A 27042-nucleotide genomic window follows, 5' to 3' on the forward strand; every position below is an offset into this window, starting at 1 on the left:
TGACCAAACTATATGATTTTATAGGGATGAACTTACTTTGGCCATGTTATTTTGAGAAGACATAATTGCTTAGTTAGTATGCTTGAAGTATTATTATTTTTATGTCAATATTAAACTTTTATCTTGAATCTTTCGGATCTGAACATTCATGCCTCAATAAAGAAAATTACATTGAAGAATATGCTACGTAGCATTCCACATCAAAAATTCTGTTTTTATCATTTACCTACTCGAGGACGAGCAGGAATTAAGCTTGGGGATGCTTGATACGTCTCCTACGTATCTATAATTTTTTATTGTTCGATGCTATTATATTATCTGTTTTGGATGTTTAATGGGTTTTATTATACACTTTTATATTATTTTTGGGACTAACCTACTAACCGGAGGCCCATTCCAAATTGCTGTTTTTTGCCTATTTCAGTGTTTCGCAGAAAAGGAATATCGAACGGAATCCAAACGGAATGAAACCTTCGGGAGAGTTATTTTTGGAACAAACGTGATCCAGGGAACTTGGAGTGGACGTCAAGAAAGAAGCGGGGAGGCCACGAGGCAGGGAGGCGCGCCTGTCCCCCTAGGCACGCCCCCACCCTCGTGGGCCCCTCGCAGCTCCACCGACCTACTTCTTCCTCCTATATATATCCATATACCCCGAAAACATCCAGGAGCACCACGAAACCCTATTTCCACCGCCGCAACCTTCTGTACCCGTGAGATCCCATCTTGGGGCCTTTTCCGGCGCTCCGCCGGAGGGGGCATCGATCACGGAGGGCTTCTACATCAACACCATGGCCTCTCCGATGATGTGTGAGTAGTTTACCTCAGACCTTCGGGTCCATAGTTATTAGCTAGATGGCTTCTTCTCTCTCTTTGGATCTCAATACAAAGTTCTCCTCGATCTTCTTGGAGATCTATTCGATGCAACTCTTTTTGCGGTGTGTTTGTCGAGATCCGATGAATTGTGGGTTTATGATCAAGATTATCTATGAACAATATATGAATCTCCCCTGAATTCTTTTATGTATGATTGGTTATCTTTGCAAGTCTCTTCGAATTATCAGTTTGGTTTGGCCTACTAGATTGATCTTTCTTGCAATGGGAGAAGTGCTTAGCTTTCGGTTCAATCATGCGGTGCTCGATCCCAGTGACAGAAGGGAAAACGTCACATATTGTATTGTTGCCATCGAGGATAAAAAGATGGGGTTTATGTCATATTGCTTGAGTTTATCCCTCTACATCATATCATCTTGCCTAATGCGTTACTCTGTTCTTATAAACTTAATACTCTAGATGCATGCTGGATAGCGGTCGATGTGTGGAGTAATAGTAGTAGATGCAGAATCGTTTCGGTCTAGTTGTCGCGGACGTGATGCCTATATACATGATCATGCCTAGATATTCTCATAACTATGCACTTTTCTATCAATTGCTCGACAGTAATTTGTTCACCCACCGTAATACTTATGCTATCTTGAGAGAAGCCACTAGTGAAACCTATGGCCCCCGGGTCAATTTTCCATCATATTAATCTCCCGTCAACTAGCTATTTCTGTCGCCGTCTATTTTTCAATCTTTACTTTTCAATCTATACAACAAAAATAGCAAAAATGTTTATCTTATTATCTCTATCAGATCTCACTTTTGCAAGTGGCCGTGAAGGGATTGACAACCCCTTTATCGCGTTGGTTGCAAGGTTCTTATTTGTTTGTGTAGGTACGAGGGATTTGCGTGTAGCCTCCTACTGGATTGATACCCCGGTTCTCAAAACTGAGGGAAATACTTACACTACTTTGCTGCATCACCCTTTCCTCTTCAAGGGAAAACCAACGCAGTGCTCAAGAGGTAGCAAGTATTTGTCAAACCAAAATCTATTACAGTTCTTTGAGGCATAAACATAACCTATTGAATTTGTTGGGATGAATGTATTAGCATTTAGTTATACACAAAACCCCGCAAAAATAATAATAATGAAGTTACACAAATGATTTCAGCATTTTGAAATGATCATGGTCTTATGTTTATGTTATTTTATCTGAGGACATTTAGGAGGAAGAAAATCGTATACGACCGAGTGGCATGCTTCCGAACGAATGACCCTTATCCATTGTACGACACGTGGAAACGTGGATCTCCAAGTAAATATGGCTGGCGGATGTTGTCGGCGGGGAGCGCACCGGTCAGCGAGGGCTACATGTAGTGCTCGCGACGCCGGCTCGTCGGAGTAGCTACTCTGCGGGCTCATGCTCTTCGCAGTACCAGGCATGTGAGGGTCATCCACTTGTGAGCACCGGCGGCAATACAATTTGGAAGGGGCACGATTTCTTTTGGAAAGGAATTAAAGGTAATGATGAACCACCGGATACGCTGGTCGCTTGAAGTTTCATGCTTCCACCTATCGTACGATGGATAGGGCCATTTGTTCGGAAGCATGTGACCTGGTCGCAGTGGCAGAGACAGGGGGACCAGCAGGGGCCGTGGCCCCCTGACATCCCTGTTTTAGTCCTAATTTTAAGATGAACAATGTATAATTTAGGAAAAATACATGTATTACTATAATTTGGCCTCTGTTATCAAAATTTTGAGTCATTTGGCCCCCCTATCTATAATTCCTGGCTCCGCCACAGCCTGGTCGTATAACATTTTCTTCCCATTTAGGAGCTCATATATGTCTTGTTTACATCATAATTACGTTTCATCTATTTAGGCTCCCTTAGATTAAATGGAGGGCGTGTTCATATAACATCACCTGCTCATGACAAACAGAAAATGATGGCTGACTGTAAACTGAGGTACATAGTGACTAAACGTTATACATGACTGCACAATTTTTTTTCTTATCTAGGTGCTAGACAATGAGTGAACAAGTTCGCCCAACAATAATAGTTCAAGATTGCCCTTTGACAAAAAGGAAGTAGAAGAAGAGTACAACTACGTCTTGTGCCTATCTGCTAGACATAGCTTTTTTTGCTATCATATATTTGTGACCATGATATATAATCACTTGTGCCGTACTTATAGTACAATTACGATTTCTTTGAATAGACATGTAACGAAGAAAGAGTAATCACCAAGAAACGGAGAGCACAAAAATAATCACACTTAATTTTATACTCCCTTCGTATCTACACAAATTTAAGACAATTAATTTGGAATAGAGGTAATATCAATTTGCATTCCGTGGATTCTACACGTGCATTGCACGTGCCTTTTACTAGTATCAATAATGTACATCAGGATCTTCCACAGGATTAGCCAGCTGGTAGACTCGAAAGCCAGCGGCCGTGTCCGGCAGGTTCTTCCTCCGGAACGCGTCTGCCCTCCATCTCGCTAGCTTGTCCCAAAGGTGGTCCGGCCAAAACTGGTCTCCATCCTCGACGTGCATCTCCTCAAGCACCATGGCGTTCTCCACCAGGAACTTGGCGAACTGCACCTGGAAACAGTTGACCTCCTTGGAGTACTTAAACTGCAGCGTCACCTTCCGCAGGCTCGTCCTCAGGCAGCCAAACGTGCAGCTGTAGGTGAAAGGGTCCGGGAGGTCCGAGACCGCGCTGAGCTCCACGTCGTCGCGGTGTTCGGCGCACATTGACCCGAGCCTCTTGAACCTTTCCACCGACAGGGCGAAGGGGCCTCCGGCTTCTCGTTCCTCGGTCTTGCGATTGTAGTGGTAGTTTGACGCCATGTTTAGCCTGAGTCGGAGCTCCGACAACGCCGGGCAGGCGCGGAGAAGCGTGGCCAGTGCCAGCGCCGTGTTGTTGTTCCGATACTTGAAGAGCCCGTGTATCTCGAGGAGCTTGAGGTTCGGGAAGGTCGGCAGGATGGTGGCCTCGCCGGGGTTTTGGTTGCTAGAGTCCTCATCGGGGTCGGAGATGATCTCCTCGATGGCGACGAGGTGCAGCTTGAGGACCCTAGTGCTGGAGAAGCTCGCGAGCATGGCAGCCACGGGCTCGCACTTCTCGCGGCGACAGGTGTCGAGGTTGACTCGTGCCAGCCCCGGCATCGGCGGTGCGAGCCAGAGCTTGACGGGGAACCCCTTGTAGCGGAAGGAGCGCAGGCTGGGCATGTCGAGTTGTATGCCGATGTTGCGGGACTCCTCGAGCTCATCCTCCCGGGAGTCATTGGTCTCGAGCACCAAGGTGGTGACCGTCGGGGAGCGGAGGCGAAGGGGCAGGTTGAAAGACTTGGATTCCTCGTAGCGATCCCTCTTGCCGGAACCGGCCAGCTTTGGCGGCTTATTAGTGACGTCCACCAGGGCAAGCCTGGTTAGCGCCGGCGCGGCGTCGACCACGGCCTGGAGATACCCCTGCAGGTAAGTGCAGCCGCGCAGCGACAGATCCGTGAGGCACGGGAAAGCGAGGCACGTGGACGGCTCCGTAGACGGCGCCGGCGGCTGGAGGTCGCAGTGGTGGAGCTCCAGCACCCGGAGTGTGGTGGCGGCGCACGGCAGGGAGGACAGTGGCGGGACGTACATGAAGGGGTAGGAATGCTCGGCGGCGATGCGGAGCTCCTCGAGCGCGGCCGCGGCGGGGTCAGCAAGGAGGCCGGGGATCCTGGCGTCGTACGCCGGCTCCGCGTCCTCGTCCATCAAGTAACCCCAGGTGTCGCCGACGAGGTAGGCGCGTTCCACCAGGAAGAGCGTGAGCCTCCTGGGCGGCGTCCGAAGGCGGCTGCCGAGGGCGGCCTCCCCGTGGCGGAAGAAGTCGTCGGAGTGGCGGTAGGCCCTGCTGTCGAGGTTGAGGGCGCTGGTGCGGCGCCACAGCGGGCGCCACCGGCGCGAGAGCGCGGCGCTGGCCGCGGCCTCCTTGGCCGGCGCGAAGGACAGGATGTGCTGCAGGAGATCGTCGGCCAGGGCGGAGAGACGGTCGGCGGCGGCCATGGCGTGAGAGCGAGTAGATGGGGCGATGGATGGTCGTGGCAGGAGTAATTTATGGATCAACCTAGGTTTGTGCGCCGCCGTGGCATGGGCGATCGATCGAACGAGTCGGTTTGTTTCTGTTGAAAACGAATACGCCGCATTGGCGGTTCATCAATTGCGAGTCCCCAGGATTATGGGCGATCGAGTCGGCACGTGCGATAGGTTGTTTGTTCAGCGATTTGGCCCTCAGCTCGACGGCCCACTATGTTTGTTGCTCTTTCAGCCCTTCCACAAATTCTATACACGATTCTCATGAAAAAAAAACAAATTCTATACGCGATTCTTAAAATAAATAAATAAAGCCCTCTATACACTACCGCTCAGGGGGCCGGTGGTGATAGTTGTTTAGCTTGAACAACCAAGTCTTACGAAGTAATACAAGCAACAAAAGCACCTATAACAACAAGATTCAAGACACTATCTTAACATCACCACAGGCTCAAACACACATAACTAAGGACACGGTAGAATGGCCACCTTCTCACCAGCGTCCGCATTCTTTTTGGAGTCAAGCCTGAGCGCGAAGCTAGCGTTATCTAGATCTCATTCATTGTCATGGTGCCGATAGAGCAAACCAGAATCAAAAGCATCTCCGTCAAGACAAATGCCACCGCTGTAAGAGCATGCATTCAGCCAAGATCTGGCCTAAGAAGCACTAGGGGGGCTCCTGGCAATGTGTTCCAAATCTCATAGCACTCTCTTTCCAGGTGAGCTCTCGGATCTCCATTTAGGCCTTGTTCGGTTACACCCCTCCACAAGGGGATTGGAGGGGATTTGGGGAGGTTTTGACTTGTGGGGATTAAATCTACTTCAATCCCTGCCAAACCCCCTTCCAATCCCTCTCAACGGAACACAGTCTTAGGAGAATCCACTGGGAAGGTAACACAGAAGCCTTCATATAAATGATTTGTAACCCAAACCAACAAGAAGAGTAAACAAGGTAACACAGAAGCCTTCATATCAGTCTTGCGAAGAGATTGGAATGGTGCTCGTCAAATCAGATCAAACTATCTAGCACTCCCAACGAGCTAATTTTCACTAGTTTTCCGGCTATTCTTCATACATGCTTGGATTTTTTTTTAGAACGAAGGCTCAAGGGGAGCCCGACTTTGAATTAACAAAGCCATCAACCGGCCAGGATTACACAAGGCCACCAAGCAAGAGCGACCGAAAGATACAAGGGAGCTGACAGAGCAGTTTACAACGCAACGCACACTACTGCACACATTGATATACACATGAGAGATCTGCAAGTAATGTCGAAGCCCGTAGCACATCGGCACCAAGAGGCAGGGAGCAGAGTAGCGTCAAGGATCAGCCAAAGGCCTGCAAGAACTGCGCAGCCGGTTCATGTGGTTGGGATCACGAAACCTGTCTTCCAACGCCGAAGAGGACCCCAATCCTCTCGCTTAGGCTCGAAGGCGCCGCACCGTCGGGTCGTTGGGCGCTCACCCGAGAGCAAGAGCAGGTGCCGGTCGAAACCCAGAGCAGGCATATCACACCGTCCTCACCACGTCGAAGGCACACCACTGGCTGCACTGGCACCTGCCCGGGGTCACCGAGAGCAGAAGGAAAACCACTGGGAGGATTGTCGAAGAAACAAGCTGCAAGGACCCAAGGTCAAAGCTTGGGAAGCCTCTACTTGGACTCGCAGCCGACGAGCACTCTCCTATCTCGGCACCACTCACCCGTAGAACCAGACAAACCCAAGGCGGCGCCTCCAAGGAGGGAACGACGTGCAGGACGCCGCCACCGCCCAACCCGAGACGAGTTTTGGGCTTTCACCCGGGATTTGGGACGGGGATGGATACGGGAGACCTCCGCGGTGCCTCAAAGGAAGAAAGGCGATGCGCGCACGCGCCCTCACCGCCGTGGTCGGAGATCAGACCAAGGGTTTCCCCCGGACTCGAGATATGCCACCGGCACCCCGCCAGCACCGGAACTGGCAGCAAAAGCTGCAGATCGGACACAGCCGGAGGGGAGGAGTGAGCAGAGGAGGAGGAGGAGCTCGACCTTCAGATCTGGAGCGGAGAGACCGCGCCACGACCACCACCCGCCGGATCCGCGCCGCCCGAGCAGCCGACGACTCCGGCCGTCACATCTCGCGCACGCCGCCTGTCGCAGAGGCTGCGCCGCCTCGCCGTCCGGGGCCGCTGCCCCGGTGTCCAGGGTCCTTCGCGCAGGAACGAAGCGACGAGAGGCCTCGCCGCCACCTTCATCGGCAGCCGCCGGGGCTTGCCAGGCGTCCCTCAGGTGGCGGCGAGGGGAGGGGATGTAGGAAGGGGCGGCGGCGGCGGGGGGAAATCCTAGTTGCCCCCGGGTCGCCCGCTGGGGACCACACGGGAGCCGGGGGGGGGGGGCAAAAAATTAGTATGTTGGCTTGGATTTTTTTTGGGTCTTGTTTAAACCGTCAACTGTGAGATGAAGTCTCAGAAAAGAACGAAACGAGGCAACCTGTATTGTTATTCAGCTAGGACAAGTTCATCAATGGAGCAGACTAGTCAGTTGGATATGGTTATTTGAAGCAATCAACTGAACTGATATATTGGCTCTCTCTTCAACAAACGGAATGCCTCGTATGTGTATGCTGTTTACAAATGTTACCTGCCGTCCTACAGAACCACCTAGATCTACATGACTACATGCATACATGTTGAAATGCAATTAACACAAGCAAAGTGACACAAATTCTGACTTCTGATGTGCAGGTACATGCATATGAAATTTTAGACTTAAACATAACCATTTACGGAATACTCCCTCCGTAAACTAATATAAGAGCGTTTAGAATACTAAAGTAGTGATCTAAACGCTCTTATATTAGTTTACAGATGGAGTATATGCTACCTGCAAAAAACTAAACAATGTCTTGTTGATTGAGTCATTTGCCCCATCTTCATGCGAGCGGATTTGGGGCACGCAAGCATGGGGGCACCGATTCCCCCCGCATGCTTTTTATTTTTTGGCTTTCGATTTTCAAACCTTTATATCTTTCGAATGAACAGTCAAATTAAGTTATGTTTTCATATTCGTGCTTCTCGTGACGAGGGCTTTCAAATAAGATCCATTTTAAATACGTTTTGACAATTTTTTTAAATAAATGTTAAGTTTCAACTCTTAAAACTTAGTACGGGCGACCGATCAAAACACGATTTGTGTGCCTACAAATGACATAGAAAATGTCTTCAAAATTTATGTATGAAACTTGGTAAGAGCGAGCGAGAAAATCGTAAGTGTCAGAAAAAAAAGTCATAAGTTTCAACGACTGAATTTACTGTGCCCTCGTGCTGCGAATTTCCGCCATCTTCATGAGGAATGAGGAATTAAAAAAACAACTATGACAAAAGAAATTTAGTATATCTTAGTCAGCCAATCTACTAAAAAACTATGAGGGATTTGAAAATAAAACTATAAAACTACAGCAAAAGAAATTCAAAATAAAAAATTTATATTGAATTTGTAAGGCCTTGCCCTCTTCAAGAAGAGGGAACCCTTTCAAAAATTCTCAGTGACCCGTGAGGGACAAAGAGGGGGTTTGGAAATAGTTTTCAACCAGCAATTGACGCGCCTCGGTATTACCTCACTAGCTGCGTCATTGCCCCAAGCGCAAAGATGCATTTTCTGCTGTGTCCGCACTCTTTCTTATACCCAGCTCCATCCCTACCATCGCCCTCTGTTGCCAAGGTGGGACTAATTAGACAGCCAGCAAAGAGCCGACGTATCTTTTTTGTTTTTTTGAGACAAGCCGACGTATGTACCTCACGGGGCAAAGCTAGCAAACATGGGCCTCTCTCGCAGCTTTTCCCACAGGACGAGCTTCAGCCCATGGCCCGATGTTACATCTTTTCCTGGCAGAGTGCTCTGTTTACTGTGCAGACTTGGTAAAACTTGCTGACTGTAGGTAATAGTTTGGTTATTTATCAAAAAAAAAGGTAATAATCTGGTTGATGTGCCAATCTATGCACAAAGCTTAGACTCAAAAAAGAAAAGTCTATGCACAGAGCTTTGCCTCAAAAAAAAAAAAAACTATGCACAAAGCTAAGCGTTTAAAAAACGGACTAAAAAAAGGCCCCAGCCATTTTGCGCCGGTCCCTTGCCATTTTGAGCTGGTACCTTTTGTTAGCATCCAAGGTTTTATTACCACACATTTTTGTTCATCGTCCCTGGGGTCCTTATAAACCTGCACTCGATTGAATTGTAGATAGAGCGTGCGTGCATCGGAAAAGCGCTGCAGAGGCCGGTCTGCAGCAGCTCTGAATCCACCTGCCGGACCAGCATAGGGTTGTGTGTCCTCAGTCGTGTTGCATTTTCCACCACCACATGAAAGGCCATATATCACAGTATTTTCCTGATAGGCCCCATGTGGGAGGCACATGCATGGAACCTGGACGAAGCGATTTGGGCTACAGCTGGTGGGCCAACGTTAGGCACAATCGATTTGATGGGGCAACCTTTTTTCTTTGCAAAACTACACACACGACGACGAGCGTGTGTTTGCGTGTAATAGTTGGAAACGCTGTTGAGACGATGGATTAAGGAGAGTTTTTTCACATCCATCGAATTTTACCGACATATCCGCTACCATATCTGTCGGATATCCAATTGATAAAAATCCTTATCCATATCCATATCCAGAGGATTTGTGCAAGTGCATACCATATCCTTAGAAATCGATGCGGAATCGGAATGAAAATTATTCTTACCATTTACTCCCTCTGTAAACTAATATAAGACTTGTTTAGTCGCTAAAGAAGTACATCTCTAATGGGGCCTACTCTAATTTTGATAATTAGCACATTGGAAACTTGAGATGCACCTGTCATATCTGATGAACAACAGTTTCATCCATTTCAAAAAGAGTCATGTGCGTTAGTTTGTTTGCTCGAAATGCAGCAGCTAATTCCACACTAATTCGAGAATTTTGCAATAAAACGAAGGAAAATGCACTGGCGGTACAGGTCACAGCATTACTCATGGCCGGACGTGAAGACGAATATAAAATTCATAATTTTTGGCGTTAAATTCAGGTCGTATTAAATCTGGGCGAGTAGAGTCTGAGCAACAACGTACGGTCACACTATTCACATACCTGTATATAGGCCGGTATACATCGAAAAGGCCTGACAGGAGTCAATCGCAAAGCCCATTCCCACGAAGGGGATAACGAGCTGCCTGGTGCTCGGCCATTGCAACGCCGCTCTCATGCGTGCGTGATCTTTGCTCGGCAACGGTTGATGGCATCCAAATTGTTTCTCCTCAAACCAGATGGTCGGCTATCTGCAGAAGGGGCGGTTACAGTGGTGGCGCTAGGATGAAAACCTCCTGACACTTGGGGATGACGAGCGGAAGGTTGCCAGCATTGAGAGATCTCGAGAACACCTTGGCCCTTAGGAATTAAAGAAACAATACCATAGTTAAGCCGAGAAATATCACTAGTTCCATTAAAGAAATCTCGGAAAACCGATTCCCAAGAAAACCGATAATACTCTTAGGCAGACCATCAGGACCGCAAGTTTAATTTCATCCAAAGAAAAGTGTTGTGATAGCTTACTTCTATCGTAACAAGAAAGCACATTTGGCAAGGTAATAGGTAAAGAAATGGGGAGTGAATTAACTTGGACTAAGGAGTTCTTTATAGAACTTGGTGGTCTGAGCTCAGATGGACTCGAAATCAAGTCCGTTGTTTTTGGTTTTGGGATCTTGGAAAAGCGCCTGGTAAGGGTTGTGCAAATGTGAGGTGCTGCTGGGATGTGATATTGCACCGTGCTTTACGGCAAGGACACATAGGCCCTGTTTGAATCCATGGGTTAGAGTTAGTTTGGGTTAGTTTGGATTCAACTAACCCAAAAAGATCCAAACGGGAGGGTTAGTTTGGGTTAGATGCATCTAACCCATCCAAAAAAACTAACCCATCCAAGAGGTGCTTATTTGGGTTAGTTCTTTTCGGGACCATTAAAAACACTTTTTTCTCTCTCGCTCTCCGCGCAGCAGATCCCTCCCCACTTCCTCGAAGCTTCTCGTCCTCTTCCGCCCTCCCTCTCGCACCGCCCGTGAAGGCGTCTCGCCGTATCCGCGCTCCATCTAACCCTGCCATCCAAACACCTCTTTAGTTAGAGTTAGTTCAGTGTTAGAATCTAACTCTAATCTCTAACTGAGTTAGAGTATCCAAACAGGTAGTCGTTTTAGAGTATCGCTCGATTGCTCCTTTTGGCATAGGTTATGGGCGGTTGGCTCTGAAAATGGTTGTGCAAGTGGTCGTGGAACAAAATGTTAGAACATGACGTATGTTCGCATGGGAGCCGTGGTTCAGAATATGACGAGCTGCAAGGAGTGGAACCATGTCGATAGCGTGTGTGGGTCTATTTGGTATTAGACAAGAGGCTGCTTTCATGTTCTTCGTAGTGGGGTAGGAACGACCGAGGAGAGCGACGGCGGAGGATGGATCTATGATGCGGTTATTTTGTGCCTATAATGGTGGATCTATGAACAGGTTCCCTTTGAGGGCGTTGACAGCCGACAACCTGGAGCGGCCATATCCGGCCGCGTTGGTGGTTGTGATGCAGTGGTGGGGGAGTGACCGGAGTTGGAAACTCGAATTCTTCGTGCGCCATGGCGGTACACCCAGGGATCCGTGGTGCAGAATTTTGAGCGGCAGAGGGGGATTTTCCTGAGGCCGACATCAGAGTAAGTGTAAGTGCAATTAGAACTATGGAAGAAAGGGGCTGAATTTTCCGTGCAAATATGCATGAGCTATGGATACATATGAATGAGTGCATTGATCTCGACAAGTTTCGATGGCTTGGATGGCTCTGAGCTCTGGATCAGAAAGGAATTTTCGCATAATCAAGATGATTTTTGTCACCTTGATCTAGACTCTCATCTTGAACAAGTCTAAAAATCTTATTTTTGCTATTTCTACCATAGGCTTTAGTCATGAAGTATCTACTCCCTCTGTTCCATAATGCAGTGCGTATAATTTTTTTGAAAAGTCAGACTTTGCAAATTTTGACCAAGTTTATAGAGAAAACTATTTATTTCAACAATACTAAATATATAAAATATGGAACTACATCATTTGATAAATCTAAGGACATATGTTTGGCATTCTAGATGTAAATATTTTTCTCTACAAACTTGGTCAAACTTTATGAGCTTTGACTTTTCAAAAAATCAATATGCACTACATTATGGAACGGAGGGAGTACATTTATGTCACCCCCTTTATTCTCTCTATCTTTCTCTTGATCACTGATACCATTTAATATCCTCTTATCTAAAGATCTTACTCAATTGTTGTTGTAAGGAGATTCTTAAAGCATAATAAGAGGTTGATAACTCACAAGTATTATTGACTTTATCAATCAACTCCAGCTGGTCAGTAATAGCATTTCTATTTCTTCTATATCGCCTTTGATATTTAAATTCTACCATTTCAAACATCTCCAAAGCTTTCTACTCCTCTCTTGGCAGTTATCTAAGTTGCCAACACCTCTATAATAATTGAAACAACTTTATGTACTAGAGCAGGTAAATCTTCTCAAGTAAACCAGCATAAAAATTGACTAGAAACACTTTCTTATCTTGTACACGAGCAACGCCATAAACATTGACCAGATTCCACTTTAAACCTAGTATTCTTGTCCACAATAATCATTCTAGTTATATACTCCCTCCGTCTCATAATATAAGACATTTTTTGAGCGAATCTAGCTTGCAAAAGCGTCTTTATATTGTGGGACAAAGGAAGTATTTACTATTACAAGAATAATCCACCTCAAACAAGTCTTTCCTAACGCTCATCAATAAACCACCACAAGCCCCAACCGACGGCTCCCACGGCCAAATGGAATTTAAAACCAAGATTAGTTAATCTCATGAAAGATAAATTAATGAAAGCACAAATGAACCTCGTTAACCCTTTGAAAATGTAAGTGAAACCCAACTGCAAAGACATGAAAATCCGATGAAACCCCAAGTAAATTATGAATATCTATCTGAAAATAAGATTTAACCAGGGTGGTAATTAAACTGAACCCAACTGTCGCGAGGTATATGGCCTAGGGGTTTGTTTTTTGCGTTTTTTCCGGGTGATGGTGTTCGGATGCTGGATTTTGCTCTATTAATAATATATGGCTGCATGCATCGTCCTGATGCAGCGGTCGGGGGTTATCCTCCTTTTCAAAAAAAAAAAAACAAACTGAACCCAACTGAAGCTTCACTGAAATGCAGGACTGGATAGCACCCGGGTCTAATCCATAGTAGTAGGAGTATGCGCATAAAATGATACTTTGCCCACCCTGCACAAATGGTTCACATTTATCACCAAAAGATACCAAAATCAGTGATGTCGAGGTAAGGAGAGAGCGAGTAGTCAGTCAGTATTACTCCCTCCGTTCCTAAATATAAATCTTTTTATAGATTTGAATATGAACTATATACGGATGAATATAAACGTATTTTAGAGTGTAGATTCAGTCATTTTACTTCGTATGTAGTCCATATTACAATCTTCAAAAAGACTTATATTTAGGAACGGAGGGAGTACATGTGAAAGGAGGTTCTCATGGAATTGTGGATCCGGTATGGTCTAGACCATGACTTTCTTCGAGGTATTCGCACTTGCTTCTTATTTATATCTGCAGCCAGTGTACATAGCATCTGCCCGCCTGGGAGTAATTCTGAGCATTCAACATGCCAACTCTTCACCCGCAAAAAAAAAAAAAAAAAAAACCATGCCAACTCTTGTGAATACATCACGGCACTTCAACATATAGCTTAGAGACTCATCGCGGCAACATCTGTGGGCAGGAATGATGTGCTTCCAACTATGAAACACATAACTTTTTCCATAGTGTGCTTACTATAGATTATGGTTGTCATTTCTCCTCATGATCCTAATATTGTACCCCCAAACGTTGATATGGATTGGTACTTACCGAAGATGGTTGAGCGCATCGATAGATGCATAGGCCAGTGAATATCCGCATGCATGAATTTGGAAAAAACCGAATACCATCCTTTCCAAAAAAAAATCTAATATAAGCAGGAATTTCTTTAAGAAGAAAATAGATAATGCAGACATGAGAAAGTCAAACAACAACGTCGCATTTGAAGAGACAAGCTAGGTGCAGATCTGATATGGTCATACATTATTGCCAAAATTAACATGCACGGATGCACTAAGGTAGACTAGAATGATCGTGATATTAGGTGCTAAGTCTACGGAAGGCCATGGATGTACCATCCGCTGGCCTTGGGTGTGGAAGGTAATTGATTTCTACATCAGGATTGAGCAACTCCCATCTGAAACAAATTAACACAAAAAGAATCAATAAACAAGTTAACACAAACAGAATCAATCATTGTACACTAACTTATAGCTACGTAATTCCTTTAGTTGAAAAAAAAACCCAGTGTCTACTCACTCATAGCCGATGGAGAGATGATGTAGGATGATGGTGATCTGCATCCTGGCAAGCATGTTGCCTGGGCAGATCCTGCTGCCACCTCCGAACACCTGGTATGTTCCTGGCTTTGCTGGTTCCTAGTGAGCAGTATTTTTGGTGGTTAAGTGAGCTCAGGTAAGGAAAGAAGGTGAAGCACACCAATAGTTGGTGGAAAGTGTGCATGATGATAAACTTGAGTTCCAAGAAACGTGAACTAGCTTGTAAACTTACCTCCCATCTGTCGGGATTGAAGGTAAGGGGGTCCTGGTAGTAATTGGGGTCGGTGTGCAATGACCTCAACCACACCAGCACCGGCCACCCCTTCGGTATGGTGTAGCCGTGGTACTCCACATCCATGTTCGCCACGCGAAAGACCATTGTGGAGATGTTGGCCATTCGGATTGTCTCCTCGACCACCTTCGTCGTGTACTTCATCTTTGGGATGTCGTCGTAGGTGATCATCAAACTCGCCAATGTCGAACCACTTTTGCTTTTGTTCATTTCTACATTCTCCTCTCGAAGCTTGGCAAGGACAACGGGGGATTTTGCAAGGTGGTAAGTAGCCCATATGATGGCAGTGGTAGTGGACTCATAGCCGGCGATAACGAGGGAGACGATGTTATCCACCACCTCGTTGTCGCTCAGCTTCTTCCCCTGCTCATCCTCCATCTGCATTAGTCCACTCATCAAATCATCACACCCCGTGTGCACCTTCTTCCTTGCCTCCAACACCTCCTGGAAGACCGCATTCAACTTCCGACGACACTGCATGCCATTAAATTCCTCTACAATTATTCTCGATTTCTCTATAATAGCGATATGGTTACGAAATCAGATTTGATATTTCTTATAGGAATGAGAGCATGCACATAAAAGGGGAAAAAAGCACAAAGATCGTGCGGAACTTTAGTTGCAGAAATGCTCATGTATCGCTCTCATAGTAATTACACACAATTTTGAAAATATGAAGTAGCCAGCCTTCATTGGATAAAGAATGAACAACAATGATCTTTAATTTAGAAACAAATGTCTTTCTGTTGTTGGACTGGGAGATATACACTTTCAAAACTCGTAAAAAGGGAGATAACAAAATACCTTTCGACCGGCGCGAGATGTCGTCCCCGGTAAATCTAATGGGAATGCCTTCAGGCCATCAAGCAATCTGCCAAACCATTGGTCGATCTTGTCTGTCATAGGCGAGGGTTCCATGCTCACGAACATCTTGCAGATGTTAGCAAACGTCACCTACATTGATTAATTGTGGTTAGGTTTAACATTATTGTGGTGGATCATGGTACTACCTCCATTCCGGTTTATAAGGCTTGCGCGTATCCCTAGATCTATAATTTGACCAACATAATATGAGTTGTATAGCCCAAAAATTACACAAGCAAATGATTTGAAGTTTCTAATAATATATTTTTGTGTTATACAACTTCTATTACGCTGGTCTATTTTTTAACCTAGAGATACGCGTAAGCGTCATAAATCGGAAAGGAGGCAGTAATACTGTTTGCCAAAATAGTTTTTATCTTTCTATTAGTACTACTCCCTCCGTCCGGAATTACTTATCATGGAATAGATAAAAAGAGATGTATCTAGAACCAAAATACATCTAAATACATTCATTTCTTCGACAATTATTTCTGGACGGAGGGGGTAATTTTTTTATACACTATTATAAACTAGACACATCACAATACAGTTCAGCCAGTGCAAACCAAGCCAAAATGAACTGAAGGACGAAATACACTCGGAATAAGTTGCACTTGTACAAAAAAAGTGCAATTGCAACCAATAAAAAAATAAAAAATACTCCTACTAAAAAGCAAATGAAAAAAAAAGACTGAACTTTGTGGAACTGACTTAAAGATTCCGTGGCTGAAGTGACTTAAAAAATTCAGGCAGGTTGTCCTTGATTTACCAGTTAAGAGCATGGTTAATAGTATAGTCAACAACCGTTGATATGAAGTTGTCATATCACATATGGTCAAGCTAATAGTCAACATGTATAGTATCTAATTGCTAAATAATACTACTTTATTAATGCATGACCCACCATACACTGATGTTTCTTGAAATCCATGTTGCAGCCAACTGTTAATCTACAGGCTGCTTTCTTTCTCTCTCCTCTTTTCTCTCATCTAAGTGAACACATATGTAATTGTTTAATCCTTATTGCCAGCTGATTGTACTTTATTATACTTGTTCTAAGTACTCTGTGACGGGAGTACCTTTTTGATCTCAGTGGCGGCGACAATGGTACCCTTATCTGCCCACGTTTGCAGCGCCGCCATGATGCGCGGCTGCACAACGGTGGCGATGGTGCGGAGCGAACTGGGCTTGTTGATAGCGGCGAGGATGAACCCGCGTAGCCTGGCATGGCTGGCGCCCTCCACGTTCCCCACGGACGTTATGCCGACGAGCTCCGGCACCGGCCACCGGATGCCGAAGCTGTCGGCAGACTGGAGCACGAACTTGTTGGCGGCCGGGGAGCAGGCGATGATGCTGGGGGAGCCGAACAGGTGCGTCCTGTACAGTCCCACCCCGTCGCCGTACGCGCTCTTCTTGGCGCCGATGAAGTCGTCCGGGCGGCGGACCAGCTTGAAGTACCAGAGCAGCGAGAGCGTCTCGCCGAGGAAGGGGAGGCCCATGTGTCCCGGCGGGAGGCGCTGCCGGCTGCCCTTGCTGCCACGGCCGCGGTATTTGAGAGCGAAGGCGGCGCAGTGCCATGCGTCGGTGAAGTGCCAGGCGGCGAGGCAGAGCAGTGGGACGGCGCCGAACAGGAGACCCGGCCACCATGCCCACGCACCCATTGCTACCGTCTCTCCTAGCTACTCGAACTCGACCGATATGTCTTCTCTCCTGGAACTGGAGTCACTCTGGAGATGAACAATAGATGAGTGATCCAGTAGCGGAAGCTGGTCTATATATGATAGACGAGCGTAGGTGTAGATTCCGAGTGGCTGATCCTTCGCTGTGCGGAGGCAGACGAGAACAAAATTTTGCTCGTAGCTTGAGAAATTCAAATTACTCACGAATTGTATTGCAGATTAGTTAATTAGTTTTTCTGAGCAAGTGGTGGTTAGTTAATAATATATGTTGGCATATGCAGCAGCCTGCAAAATGTATATACTAATATGATCATGTGCGTTGATGCTTACACAAGTGATATGCTATATATACGTCACTCGAGTTAGTCATTGAGTACTCTTTGGTGGCACTATATGTCTATCTCCATTAATTATGGACTCGCTGCTAAGTTCCAACTCTGCGTGAATGATTAATTAGTCGGGGGCATCTTTGATTAAAACACAACTTCATGACAGGGGCGAAACTCTTATTTTGTTCTTTATTGGCTGGGTTCGGCAGTGACGAATTTGTGTCATTACTTTTTTGAAGATGTTTTCTACTTTTTTTTAAGGAAGGCATTGTCTACTTGTTGTGCTGGTCTTCATTGGCTGGTCTCAGCAAACATGATGAAATTCTTGTCTACGTCGTCTACATCAAACGTCGTAATGATGCAGGGACGTTTATCTTTTTTTTAAGACGGTCCGGAACAATAGTTCTTGGGGTGAATTTGACATCTTGTAATGGTTCAATCGTGGTTCATTTATTTTGTACTCCACTTAATAATTAACACGAATGAGTGTGCATCGCACTGATGCAGAGGTCGGGGTATCAACCTCCTTTTTTTAAAAAAAAGTTAGGGACATCTGATAAGTATGTTGATGCAATTGTTAGCTACATCCACCCCTCAAAAAAAAAAAACCTACAGCCTACATGTTACCTCATGGACTGTTTTCAGTCTGATCTATGTGTGTTGGCCGTGCTCACGATCATATACATCATCAAGCACGCCTTGCCTTGAGGCAGATGTTTGCGGCAGCTAAAAGATTCGAGCTTTCTTTTGGTATCTTTTATAGAAAGGTTGATTTTAGAAAAATGCAAACTGCTAAAAAGATATGGAAACCTATGTGGCAGGTTTTAACCGAGTTCACTGCCATCTAAGTTTAGGCCAAGAATTTGAATGTTGAAGGTTTACATAGGTGATGAAGGAATGAAATCGTGGCTTTAGCCTATAGGTTTGGGTTTTCTAAGGAAAGAGATAATCCTTTATAAACAAAGCCTACTTTATCAGGTCCAAGCAGCCTGACATGTGTGACATGAACAAACACCAATCATAATTAAGTTGTAGAAATTCCTAAGGTAAAAGAAATCCACACTATTGTTTTGCATATACTACCTCCGTCACATAATGTAAGATGTTTTTGCAAGCTAACTTAGCTTACAAAAACGTCTTATATTATGAGATGAAGTAGTAGATTGCAAAATTTGATTATGGAATGTAGGGCTTTACTCTCTCCTAAGTGAGGGAGCCCTGTGAGAAATTCTCAACGACCCACGAAGGCCAAAGAGGGGGTATGAAAATAGTTTTCAACCAGCAATTGACGTGCCTTGGTATAACTTCACTAGTTACGTCATTGCCCCAAGCGCAAAGATGCCTTCTACCCAACGTCATTTCCTCCATCTTATACCCAACTTCCTTCATGCCATCCCACTCAATTATTGTTGGAAATATTAGCATTTTTCTGATTAGACTGATCCACGAGTAAATAGTAAGTATGACAAATACGGTATATGCATCTCATACCTATACCTAAGCATGTGAGCACGTACAGTACATAGAACAGAAACATCTATGAACAACATATATACGACCAGCACATGAACGAGCAAGTAGGGGATGAACGAGTCATACTCTCCGGTTGGCCAGGCCAATGCGGCGGCGGCGGCGACAGCATCGGCATCAGCCAAGGCCTTCTTCTTGGCGGCTTCATCGTCAGCCATGGGGTCGATGCAGGGGGAGTAGTGGAAACAGAGGCGGGCAGAGATGGGGATGGATCAGGAGCAGTCGCGTCGAGATGCTCCCCAAAACCTTATTGCCGCTCTTCCGGGCAGGATCTCGAATGACAGAGTTCCAGAGGCACCTGCTCTCCCAACCAACCATGCACGCGGTCGTCGGATGGGATCGTCGGAAGCAGCACAAGGAGAGGAACGGTAGATGATGGCTAGGGTTGTGCAAGAGAGAGTGGGTGAACTGAGTTAGGGTCCACTCCACTGGCCCGCGCCTCCTTATATAGGTCGTAAGGTAGATGGGCCTGGGCTCAGGCCCACGGCCGAGTCCATGAACAACCCACGATCCAACGTCTCAAACAGTGGCACTTCCGTAATCGACTCGGTAATTAACCCACAATTAATTAACCATTCTTGACCAACAAAAATAAGGCTCGGCTCGGCTCATTCCCGAGGAGGAGGAGCGCGCGTGTAAAACTCCTATTCCCAAGCTCCCAATGGCATGTGGTAGAGCAACCCTTATAAAGGGGTCTTACTCTTCTTACTGTAGCAGTATGGTACTAAACTTCCCACCACTTACCGTGCACCTAAATGGCCCTTGGAGATTACCCAGGGATTATTGTCTTATATGGGCCTAAGCCCATCCATAATCCAACAATCCCCCATCAGATCTCGAGGCACATAAGTTTGTCAACTGTTTCAAACACTATTTGATATATCAGAGTTTTCAGTGGAGACTGTTAAGTTGAACTTCCACCTAGAGCAACAGGATGAGACTTCTTCATAACTGAACAATGGACTATGCCTTGAATTGTCAGTTTGGCGTGCAGAAGTTTCGCCTATTGTCAGCTGATACGTGATTTCCGAAGGCTAAACCCCACGGGTGGAGCTTATTAGTCATACTCCTTACCTTCTCACGAGCTTCCTAGAGATTACCTAGTCTCATGGACCGTGACCTGCAGTCGGACTCACATAGGTGTGTTCCACCAAAGAACGCTCTGTAGGTTAGCATCTTTCTTACATAAGCTTTGGAACACATTAAGACAAAAGTCAGCCTCCCTTATAGAATATGAGAGTATTATTGCATCTTCAACGGAGTGGGTTAATTAAGGATACTCTCCTCAGTTGACCGCTTGATTGTTTTCCCAGGTTCTAATTCACGGGATCTCCGAACACATAGGTTGGGTTACCCCCATGGCAACTTACGTGGATCTCATACCCATCTCCCTCGATGCATTTTCTACACAATCCGTGATAGACCTTTCGTAAAAGGGTCTGCCAGATTCTTAGCCATCTGGATGTAATACAATGCTATCACTCCGGAGTTTCTTGATTTTCTGACAGATTTTAATCTTCTTCTTATTGTGCTTTGTGGATTTCTTGTTGTCCTTTGAACTCTTAGCCTTGGCAGTCACAGTTCATGAGGACAGTCGGGACTGTTTATCAACCACTGGCAAATCCATCAAAAGCTCTCGAAGCCATTCTGCTTCGACACATGATGTGTCTAATGTTGTGAGTTCTTCTTCCATAGTCGATCTCGTTAAGATCGCCTGCTTGCAGGACTTCCAGGAAACAGCACCACAACCAAGCGTGAAGACATATCCAATTCGAATCACTATACCCCTCAAGTAACGTCGGGTAACTAGAATAGTGAATTCCGTAGTTAACAGTACCTTTGCAAATAATGCATGACTCGTTCAACGGCATGCTAATTCACATCTCCCGATTTGGAAACAAACCGGCTCAGTTTGCACATAGCAAATGAGATGTCAGGACAAGTAGCACAAGCTAGGTACATGAGTGAACCGACCACTTGAGAATATCTCAATTGATCTACAGTCATGGCTTTGAACTTTCGAAACTGCATGCTAGGATCATATGGTGTTGTAGAAGGTTTGCAGTCCAAATATCCAAAACGGCTCAAAATTGTCTCAACATAGTGGGATTGCAAAAGTGTAATTCCACCCTCAGTATTTCTCAGTAGCTTGATGTTCAAGATAACATCAGCCACTCCCAGGTCTTTCATCTGAAAGTTATGAGATAGAGAAGCCTTGATCTCCTCAATGACTTTGAGGTGGGTCCCAAATATCAGTATGCCATCGACATACAAATATAGTATAACTCCTTCGCCCCCACCATAGCAATAGTATACACATTTGTCAGCTTCGTTAACAACAAAGCCAGCAGATGTGAAAGCTATATTAAACTTCTCATGCCATTCCTTAGGCGCTTGTTTCAGGCCATACAAAGATTTCACTAGCTTGCACATCTTTCTTGACTGGCCATTTACTACAAAGCCATCTAGCAGTTCCATGTAAATTTCCTCGTCTAGCTCTCCTTTAAGGAAAGCCGTATTAACATCCATCTGATGAATGAGATGTTGGTGAACGCAGTAATTTAAAAAAAAATCCTACGCACACACAAGATCATGGTGATTGATGACCCACAAGTATAGGGGATCAATCGTAGTCCTTTCGATAAGTAAGAGTGTCGAACCCAACGAGGAGCAGAAGGAAATGATAAGCGGTTTGCAGCAAGGTATTCTCTGCAAGCACTGAAATTATAGGTAACAGGTAGTTTTGTGATAGGATAATTTGTAACGAGCAACAAGTAACAAAAGTAAATAAAGTGCAGCAAGGTGGCCCAATCCTTTTTGTAACAAAGGACAAGCCTGGACAAACTCTTATATAGAGAAAAGCGCTCCCGAGGACACATGGGAATTATCGTCAAGCTAGTTTTCATCACGTTCATATGATTCGCGTTTGGTACTTTGATAATTTGATATGTGGGTGGACCGGTGCTTGGGTGCTGTCCTTACTTGGACAAGCATCCCACTTATGATTAACCCCTATTGCAAGCATCCGCAACTACAAAAGAAGTATTAAGGTAAACCTAACCATAGCATGACACATATGGATCCAAATCAGCCCCTTACGAAGCAACGCATAAACTAGGGTTTAAGCTTCTGTCACTCTAGCAACCCATCATCTACTTATTACTTCCCAATGCCTTCCTCTAGGCCCAAATAATGGTGAAGTGTCATGTAGTCGACGTTCACATGACACCACTAGAGGAGAGACAACATACATCTCATCAAAATATCGAACGAATACCAAATTCACATGACTACTAATAGCAAGACTTCTCACATATCCTCAGGAACAAACATAACTACTCACAAAGCATATCCATGTTCATAATCAGAGGGGTATTAATATGCATATAGGATCTGAACATATGATCTTCTACCAAATAAACCAACTAGCATCAACTACAAGGAGTAATCAACACTACTAGCAACCTACAGGTACCAATCTCGGACTTAGAGACAAGAATTGGATACAAGAGAGGAACTAGGGTTTGAGAGGAGATGGTGCTGGTGAAGATGTTGATGGAGATTGCCCCCCTCCCAATGAGAGGAGCGTTGGTGATGACGATGGCGATGATTTCCCCCTCCCGGAGGGAAGTGTCCCTGGCAGAACAGCTCTGCCGGAGCCCTAGATTGGTTCCGCCAAGGTTCCGCCCCGTGGCGGCAGAGTCTCGTCCCGAAAGCTTGCTTATTATTTTTCTTTGGACGAAAGACTTCATATAGCAGAAGATGGGCATCGGAGGGCCACCAGGGGGCCCACGAGGCAGGGGGCGCGCCCAGGGGGGTAGGGCGCGCCCCCCACCCTCGTGCCTGGTGGGTGGCCCCCCTCTGGTATTTCTTCCGCTCAATATTTTTTATATATTCTGAAAATAACTTCCGTGGAGTTTCAGGACTTTTGGAGTTGTGCATAATAGGTCTCTAATATTTGCTCTTTTTCCAGCCCAGAATTCCAGCTGCCGGCATTCTCCCTCCTTATGTAAACCTTGTAAAATAAGAGAGAATAGGCATAAGTATTGTGACATAATGTGTAATAACAGCCCATAATGCAATAAATATCAATATAAAAGCATTATGCAAAATGGACATATCAACTCCCCCAAGCTTAGACCTCGCTTGTCCTCAAGCGGAAGCCGATAACGATAAATATGTCCACATGTTTAGAGGTAGAGATGTCGATAAAATAAGATACGTACATGAGGGCATCATGATCATTCTTATAACAGCAACATATATGGATATTGTCATATGATTTCTTATGCTCAAGTAATAATCTGTTCACAATGTCAAGTATGAATGAGAAACTTTATTGAGAACTAACAAACTATAATCTCGGTTATTGAAGCAATTGCAATTTATCATATAATCAGAAAGAGTCTATGTTAGAGCTTTTCAGCAAGTCCACATACTCAACTATCATTTAGTCTTTCACAATTGCTAACACTCACGCAATACTTGTGGTTACGGAGTTTTAATCGGACACAGAGAAAGATAGGGGCTTATAGTTTCGCCTCCCAACCTTTTACCTCAAGGGTAATGTCAACAATAATAGTTCATGCTAACTTACATCCAATTGGATATATATATCAGGATCTTTCCGACACACTGTGGTTGCCAAAGGATAAAATGTAAAAAGGAAAGGTGAAGATCACCATGACTCTTGCATAAGGTAGAAGATAAAAGTAAGAGATAGGCCCTTCGCAGAGGGAAGCAGAGGTTGCCATGCGCTTTTAGGGTTGGATGCACAAAATCTTAATGCGAAAGAACGTCACTTTATATTGCCACTTGTGATGTGGACCTTTATTATGCAGTCCGTCGCTTTTATTTCTTCCACATCACAAGATCGTATAAAGCTTATTTTCTCCCACACTAATAAGTCATACATATTTAGAGAGCAGTTTTTACTGCTTGCACCGATGACAACTTACTTGAAGGATCTTACTCAATCCATAGGTAGATTTGGTGGACTCTCATGGCAAAATTGGGTTTAAGGATATTGGAAGCACAAGTAGTATCTCTACTTGGTGCAAGGAATTGGCTAGCATGAGGGAGATAGGCAAGCTCAACATGTTGGATGATCCATGACAATATACTTTATCTCAGATATAAGAAAACATAACCCATTACGTTGTCTTCCTTGTCCAACATCAACTCTTTAGCATGTCATATTTTAATGAGTGCTCACAATCATAAAAGATGTCCAAGATAGTATATTTATATGTGAAACCTCTCTTTCTTTATTACTTCCTATTAATTGCAACGATGACCAAATCTATGTTTGTCAACTCTCAACAACTTTTAATCATCATACTCTTTCTATGTGAAGTCATTACTCTCCATAAGATCAATATGATCTCTTTATTTCTTTTTATTCTTTTCTCTTTTCTTTTATTCACTCAAGATCATGGCAAAATAATCAAGTCCTTGACTCAACACTAATCTTTATTATATAGCTCACGGACTCGATTACATAGAGGAATCATAAAGCAAAACTCAAAACTAGATCATACCAAAAACTTTATTCTACTAGATCAAGATATTACTAAAAGGATCAAACTAAGAAAACGGTAAAGATAGAGATGTGATGGTGATACAATACCGGGGCACCTCCCCCAATCTTGGCAGTTGCCAAGGGAGTGCCCATACCCATATGATTATATCTCCTTTTTCGGAGGTGATGATGATGGAGTTGTTGATGATGACAGTTGTGCCTTTAGCTTCTTCATACTGTAATTGAGAAGGGCAATTTCCTCCTTTAAATCATCGACCTCCGATTCTAGCTTCAAGATCTTATCACATAAATCTCCTTTGCTTTTCTACCGAAAACGAGAAGGAATAGATCGGTTGTTAGATAGTTTAGCCCTCTTAGGGAGACTAGATTTCTTGAACTTCACGTGCATATCCCTAGGTTGAGGTAGAGGGACATCCTCCTCCTCCGAACTTGAATCATTGATCCTCATCAAATGAGCATCCTCCTCCTCATCCGTAGTATGACCACAAGGAGATAGATCCCCATAGGTCTTTGGGTCAGCAATGAGGTGTGAGACGTAGCTCTCTCCGTCGGAGTCCTGAGATGACATCTTGCTCCAAATCTGCTACAGAAACAGCTCAAAACAAAGACAGAGGATAATTGCATGATACGGTGGTCGAAACCTTCGGGAGATTATATAATGAATTTTTACCGACCAAAATACGTATCGTGCAAGAAAACGGAGTCCGGAGAGCGAACGAGGTGCCCACGAGGCAGGGGGCCCGCCCAGGGGGGTAGGGCGCGCCCTCCACCCTCGTGGAGGCCTCGTGTCCTTCCCGGACTGCTTCTTATTTTTCTATTTTTCTAAATATTCCAAAACGGAGAAAAATTGCCATTAGAACTGTTTTGGAGTCGGTTTACTTACCGTACCACATACCTATTCCTTTTCAGAGTCTGAAACGTTCTGGAAAGTGTCCCTTATGTATTCCTCCTGACTTACGGTTTCAATAACATTGGTTTCAACATTTATAGGATTACCTGAGATATAATGTTTAATTCTTTGACCGTTCACCACCTTCGGATTTGTGCCTTCGAAGTTGTTGATTTTTATGGCACCGGAACGATAGACCTCCTCGATAACGTAAGGGCCTTCCCATTTGGAGAGAAGTTTTCCTGCAAAAAATCTTAAACGAGAGTTGTATAATAATACATAATCACCTACATTAAACTCACGCTTTTGTATTCTTTTGTCATGCCATCTTTTAACTTTTTCTTTAAACAGTTTGGCATTCTCATAGGCTTGGGTTCTCCATTCATCAAGTGAGCTAATGTCAAATAACCTCTTCTCACCGGCAAGTTTGAAATCATAGTTGAGCTCTTTAATAGCCCAATATGCCTTATGTTCTAGTTCGAGAGGTAAGTGACATGCTTTTCCATAAACCATTTTATATGGAGACATACCCATAGGATTTTTATATGCAGTTCTATAGGCCCATAATGCATCATCAAGTTTCTTGGACCAATTCTTTCTAGATCTATTAACAGTCTTTTGCAAAATTAATTTGAGTTCTCTATTACTCAATTATACTTGACCACTAGACTGTGGGTGATAAGGAGATGCAATTCTATGATTAACATCATACTTAGCTAGCATTTTACGAAAGGCACCATGAATGAAATGTGAACCACCATCAGTCATTAAATATCTAGGGACTCCAAACCTCGGAAAAATAACTTCTTTAAGCATCTTAATAGAAGTGTTATGATCAGCACTACTAGTTGGAATAGCTTCTACCCACTTAGTAACGTAATCAACAGCAACTAAAATATGTGTATATCCATTAGAGGCAGGAAACGGCCCATATAATCAAAGCCCCAAACATCAAATGGTTCAATAACAAGTGAATAATTCATAGGCATTTCTTGACGTCTACTAATATTACCAATTCTTTGACATTCATCACAAGATAAGACAAACTTACGAGCATCCTTGAAGAGAGTAGGCCAATAAAAACCAGATTGCAATACTTATGTGCAGTTCTATCTCCAGCGTGGTGTCCTCCATAAGCCTCGGAGTGACACTTGCGTAGGATCTGTTCCTGTTCATGCTCAGGTACACAACGGCTAATAACACCATCTACTCCTTCTTTATAAAGATGTGGGTCATCCCAAAAGTAATGTCTCAAATCATAGAAAAACTTTTTCTTTTGCTGGTATGTGAAACTACGTGGTATAAATTTAGCAACAATGTAATTAGCATAATCAACATACCATGGAGTAGTGTGAGAAGCATTTATGACATTTAATTGTTCATCAGGAAAGCTATCATCAATAGGTAGTGGGTCATCAAGAACATTTTCTAACCTAGACAAGTTGTCTGCAACGGGGTTCTCAGCTCCCTTTCTATCAATAATATGCAAATCAAATTCTTGTAGCAAGAGAACCCATCTAATAAGCCTAGGTTTAGCATCTTTCTTTTCCATAAGATATT

The 27042-nt window shown here is 44.4% G+C and overlaps 1 protein-coding gene and 2 pseudogenes across 1 annotated transcript; all 3 read right to left on the reverse strand.

Moving 5' to 3' along the window:
* Positions 1–8375: 8375 nt before the first annotated feature.
* On the reverse strand, positions 8376–8526 carry LOC123171649 (uncharacterized; annotated as a pseudogene).
* A 5592-nt stretch (positions 8527–14118) lies between these two features.
* Positions 14119–17221, reverse strand: LOC123163731 (ent-kaurenoic acid oxidase 1-like). The gene is made up of 5 exons (XM_044581086.1): positions 16593–17221; positions 15454–15603; positions 14590–15123; positions 14338–14456; positions 14119–14215 (listed from the first exon to the last, which is right to left on the reverse strand). The coding sequence occupies exons 1-5, from the start codon at positions 17172–17174 to the stop codon at positions 14119–14121; spliced, it is 1482 nt and encodes a 493-aa protein (XP_044437021.1). The 5' UTR covers positions 17175–17221.
* Positions 17222–18710: 1489 nt separating this feature from the next.
* Positions 18711–18861, reverse strand: LOC123171651 (uncharacterized; annotated as a pseudogene).
* Positions 18862–27042: the final 8181 nt, after the last annotated feature.

Source organism: Triticum aestivum, chromosome 7D (genome assembly GCF_018294505.1).
Source record: "Triticum aestivum cultivar Chinese Spring chromosome 7D, IWGSC CS RefSeq v2.1, whole genome shotgun sequence".
NCBI lineage: Eukaryota > Viridiplantae > Streptophyta > Magnoliopsida > Poales > Poaceae > Triticum > Triticum aestivum.